This window comes from Urocitellus parryii, chromosome 6, assembly GCF_045843805.1.
Source record: "Urocitellus parryii isolate mUroPar1 chromosome 6, mUroPar1.hap1, whole genome shotgun sequence".
In the NCBI taxonomy this organism is placed as follows: Eukaryota; Metazoa; Chordata; class Mammalia; order Rodentia; family Sciuridae; genus Urocitellus; species Urocitellus parryii.
In genome coordinates this window covers 173,719,408-173,724,287 of record NC_135536.1, presented here as the reverse complement: position 1 = coordinate 173,724,287, position 4,880 = coordinate 173,719,408, and the positions used below count along the sequence as shown (strand labels likewise).

The 4,880-nt window shown below is 62.6% G+C and overlaps 1 protein-coding gene across 1 annotated transcript; it reads left to right on the top strand.

Moving 5' to 3' along the window:
- Nucleotides 1-954: 954 nt before the first annotated feature.
- Nucleotides 955-2,135, top strand: Sox12 (SRY-box transcription factor 12). Its single transcript, XM_026402155.2, has one exon. The coding sequence runs from the start codon at nt 955-957 to the stop codon at nt 1,909-1,911; it is 957 nt and encodes a 318-aa protein (XP_026257940.2). The 3' UTR covers nt 1,912-2,135.
- Nucleotides 2,136-4,880: the final 2,745 nt, after the last annotated feature.

Here is a 4,880-nt window from a genome sequence, read left to right as displayed (position 1 = left end):
GACTACGCCCATCTGTCGGCTGCTCCCGGCTATGTGTAGTAGCGGGGGCTACATCAATGACAGGGCAGACCTATACCCCTACGCTTTTTGAGTCTTGGTCTCCCCAGCTTCTCTTCTGGGGCGGTTCGAAAGATGTCCCCCAATGAGAAGGTGGACGGGAGTCCTACCTGGCGACAGGTGTCACTGAATAAGCTAAAACTGCAAAGACAACGCGGAGCGAGGTCAGCTTTGAGAGCCAGATGGAAAACACGCTCGGCGTCCCCCCCACCTCCCCTCCAGCCCCCAACCTAAGAAAAGAAACAGATCTCATCGGTCTCCCCCAATCCCAGGCGCGAGACCGCCCAGCCCCGCAGCCCGAGTCCCGCCCCGCTCGCGCGGCCAGCGATTGGGAGATGCAAATACAGGATTCTCTGCCCGGCAACGGGTGACGCGACGCTCGAGCGCGAGGCGTGGCCCGGCCGCAGCCCAAGCGGGCACCTCGGTGTTTACACGGGGCGGCCCCGCGCGCGCCGCAGCGGCCCGCAGACGGCGAGGGGGAGGGGTGGCGCGCGCGCCGGCGGGGCCGCGCGGGGAGAAAGACACTGGAAGGCGGCGGCGGGGCGGGGAGCGGCGCGCACGGGCCGCGGCGGAGCCCGAGGCTGCAAGAGGAGCCCGCGGGGGGCTGGGGGGTGCAGTTCCTCCGCCCCCGCAAAACAATGTGTGGCGTGCGGCAGGGCGCAACTTGCCCGGGGCGGCGGGGGCGCGCCGAGCCCGCCTGAAACCGCGCCGCTGACCTTCTTCCCCCCGCCGTCCGTTGGGCCCAAGCGCCCAGCTCCTCGCTCCCCAGCTCGCGGGGGCCGGGCCGAGCCGCGGGGCGGGGCCGCCCCTCCGTCGCTGCTGCCTCCTCCCCCACCCCCAGCCGCGGAGGATGCGGACGGCCCCCGGCGGCGTCTAGCGGCCCGGGGCCCAGGCGCGATGGTGCAGCAGCGGGGCGCGCGGGCCAAGCGGGACGGCGGGCCGCCGACCCCGGGGCCCGGGCCGGCCGAGGAAGGGGCGCGCGAGCCTGGCTGGTGCAAGACCCCGAGCGGCCACATCAAGAGGCCGATGAACGCATTCATGGTGTGGTCGCAGCACGAGCGGCGGAAGATCATGGACCAGTGGCCCGACATGCACAACGCCGAGATCTCCAAGCGCCTGGGCCGCCGCTGGCAGCTGCTGCAGGACTCGGAGAAGATCCCGTTCGTGCGGGAGGCGGAGCGGCTGCGCCTCAAGCACATGGCGGATTACCCGGACTACAAGTACCGGCCGCGCAAAAAGAGCAAGGGGGCGCCCGCCAAGGCGCGGCCCCGCCCCCCCGGCGGCGGCGGCGGCGGTGGTGGCGGCGGCAGCCGGCTCAAGCCCGGGCCGCAGCTGCCGAGCCGCGGGAGCCGCCGAGCGGCGGGAGGGCCTTTGGGGAGCGGCCCGGCGGCGCCAGAGGACGACGACGAGGACGACGACGAGGAGCTGCTGGAAGTGCGCCTGGTCGAGACCCCTGGGCGGGAGCTGTGGAGGATGGTCCCGGCGGGGCGGGCCGCCCGAGGACAAGCTGAACGCGCCCAAGGGCCGTCGGGCGAGGGGACGGCCGCCACCACCACCTCCCCAACACCGTCGGAGGACGAGGAGCCAGAGGAAGAGGAGGAGGAGGCGGCAGCGGTGGAGGAAGGCGAAGATGAGACGGTGGCGTCGGGGGAGGAGCCGCTGGGCTTTCTGTCCAGGTTGCCCCCGGGCCCCGCCGGCCTGGACTGCAGCGCCCTGGACCGCGACCCGGACCTGCCGCCCGCCTCGGGCACGTCACACTTCGAATTCCCGGACTATTGCACCCCCGAGGTTACCGAGATGATCGCAGGGGACTGGCGCCCGTCTAGCATCGCCGACCTGGTTTTCACCTACTGAGCCCACCGTCAGCGGGGCGCGCACGCCCCCAAACCAGCTGTTTACATACAGGAATCAGGTATTGGGGCCCCTCGGAGGCCGAGGCTGGCACCCTATCTCCCGCGCAGCCTCCCCCCTCCTAGACGTGCCCATCCCCCCCATCCAGACATACCCCTCCCCCGCAGACACTCCCCAAGGCAACCCAACCCCCCATCCTTCCCCTGACATCCAAGCCCCTCCCCATCTTGTCCCCTCCCGCACAGCCACCAGCAGCCAGCCCCCCTCCGATACACCTCCCACCCCTCTTACAGACCTGAACCCCTCCCCCACTTTGCACACGCCCCTCCTCGTGGCCGGAGGACACGCCCCCTCCCTTGCTCGCGAATCCCTCCGCCCTCTGCCTGCCTTCTCGGTTAGGGGGCGATGCGACCGGGCAGCTCCGCGCGTTCCTCTCATGCCCCTCCCCCCGGGGGGGAGGGGCGCGCTCCTTTACTCGGGGAGCGCTAGGGCCCGCCCCCTCCGCTTGGACCATCCCCTTCTTGCGCATGCTTAATGCTTCTTGGGAGGAGGGGGCTGGTCCCAGTTGAGCTGCTAGCTTATGTCTCCTGCTCGGTGGAGGAGGGCAGCGAGTGTAGAGCTATCCCAAAAAATCTTTGATCCTGGAGCCTGTGGCTTCGTCTCAACCGACGGGGTGTCACTGCCTTAATGGGAGAAGCACTCGGAAGGGAGAGAAAGAAACTAACTGGCCCTAAAGGGTTGCTTTGGGCTTCAAACTCTTTTAAGTGGCATAGCCCCTTTTCCCTGTTGTGGGCACCCTCGCCTATCACCTCCTCCAATTGCGCGATTGCCTTTACAGCCTAATGTGGTCCCCAGAAACGACCCTTTTATTTGCCCCAACTGGAAATTAAGAATGGGGTCTTTCTCTGGAAATCCACCTAGAGAGGGACTGTTCATGATAACTCAGAACCAAGATGCCTACTAGTCTGGGGACAGGGTTCTTGCTGCTCCCTTCCCCGTGGGGAAGCGCCCTATCATCTCAGGGCACCCTCTCAGCTCCTCCCTAAGCCTACGGCCCCTTCCTAAATCCATCCAGATCCACCCTCAACAACCACAGCTGCAGTATTCAGTGGGAGAAACTAAAGCACGTTGGTGCTAGGGGGTTGGGACTGAGGCGTGACAGCAGATGGAGTGGCAGGAAAGAGACCCACGTCTAAACAAGAGCTTGAGAGAGACCGCCGGTCGGCCGGAGACTGAGGATGGGTTCAAGGGAATGGAGGTGGGCGTTTGCGTCTGTTTTCCACGTGAGAAACGGGGTTGGCGCTGCTGTTAGGAGGAAATTAGGAAGTTGTGTCCTGTTCAGGGTGCCCTTGGGAACTCTGCCCCCATCCTGTTACCCTCTCCCCTTCTCCCCTCTCGAGCCCCGCCCCTCCGGCCTCCCCACACCCCCTCCGCCCTCACTACCTGTATCTCACCGGCGTGGGTTCACCCTCCGGGTGCTCACACACTCTCATTCACACACACAAATCTCAGGAACAAACGGTCCCAGAGTCCTCCGGGACCCCTGCCCAGGGTCTCCGCAGGTCTCTGCCCCACGCGTTCCCTTCGCTGACAAAGCCACCAGCTGCCTCCTTTAAGCTTGGTGCTCCGGCTCTGGGCCTTTCTTGCGCTCTTTCTTTCTCTCTTTCTCTCTCTCTCTCTCTCTCTTTTTTTTTTTTTTTAAGAAAACAACAACAACAAAAAAAAAAGACAATGAAAAAAAAACAAAACGTCATGTGAGTGAAGAGATGTCTCTGTCTGTGGTCTTGGAGAACTAGTCTCGTAGCTGAGGGAGGGGTCCCTCGTCTGGGGCACTGGCACCCACAGCAGGACTTCCGCCAGTCTGATGCCAGGACTGAATAAAGTGTATTTGCCCCGACCTCGCCCTGTGGCTCTGCATGTCTGTGCTTTCCTCAACCCTCCCCCAGTTGGCCAGATTCACGTCTGTAGGATTCGTTCCGTACAGGAAGAGCTGGTTGTCTCATGGTAAGCACCTGGTTTCTCTGGGCCACTGTCTCCATCTCAGGACTCCCTGCCTTCATGAGGGACAGCAGACATGTCCCTCCAGTGGCCAGGCAGGTAACATCAATGAGTGGGTGAGTCTGGGTGGGCACCAACATCATGACCTAATTCAAGGGTGGCCACTCCCGGTTGTGCTGATGTGGGGAAGCTGTCTGTAGCCAGACTTTTCAAGAGAAGCTGGAGATGTTTCTGAGAGATTTCAAAATGAAAGCTGGCTTGACTTTGTAAATTACTGTGGGCCAGATGCAATGTATGTGGACAGATCACACCTAAATGGGTCAGTTTGACCTTGCTCTCAGGATTAAGAAGCAGGTTGGGCCTGGCTGCCTATGCTCAAAGCCCAGCTCCACCACTGAACGCCTTCGTGACCTTGAGCAAATTAACTTCCTCTCAGCTCTTTGGATTTGTGGAAGGTGAGGATAACCCTGGTACCTGCCTCTCAGGATGAAGCAAGGTTTGCTGTGAGGACCATTTGCCAGGCTTTGGTCCCGAGGGAGAGCCCAAGGGTTGGGTGGCAAAGTGACTTGCAGGGGGCCTACAGCCAGCAGAGGCCAGAGATCTGCTTCTGCTTCCTGGCAAAGTGTCCAGAGGCACCGCCTCTCTTCCCGGTGGGAATCCCCAGGGCTATTAGGCTGCTGGCTGGGCCTGGCTCACAGCCTGCAGTGTAGACTGAATGAGCAGAGGGCAGAAACTGCAGGTCCTCCCCTTGAGGTTCTGACTGGTGTTGTGGAAACTGAGACCAAGGCCTTTCCCTCCTTTGTCCTCCGAGACCCCTGCCCCTAATTCTTTTTTCATCAGATCTAGTCAATTTCTAAGATCAGACGAAGCTTTTTTTCCCCCTGAAGGAGCCAAGACTGGGTGTGGGAATCACCAGTGCTTCCTTAGCCTTTCTGGCTGGAATCGAGCTGGGAAGAGGAGCTTTGGGGAGACAG

Bases quoted from the DNA above. Each gene is read 5' to 3' on its own strand.
- Sox12 (XM_026402155.2), top strand. From the start codon at position 955: ATGGTGCAGCAGCGGGGCGCGCGGGCCAAGCGGGACGGCGGGCCGCCG.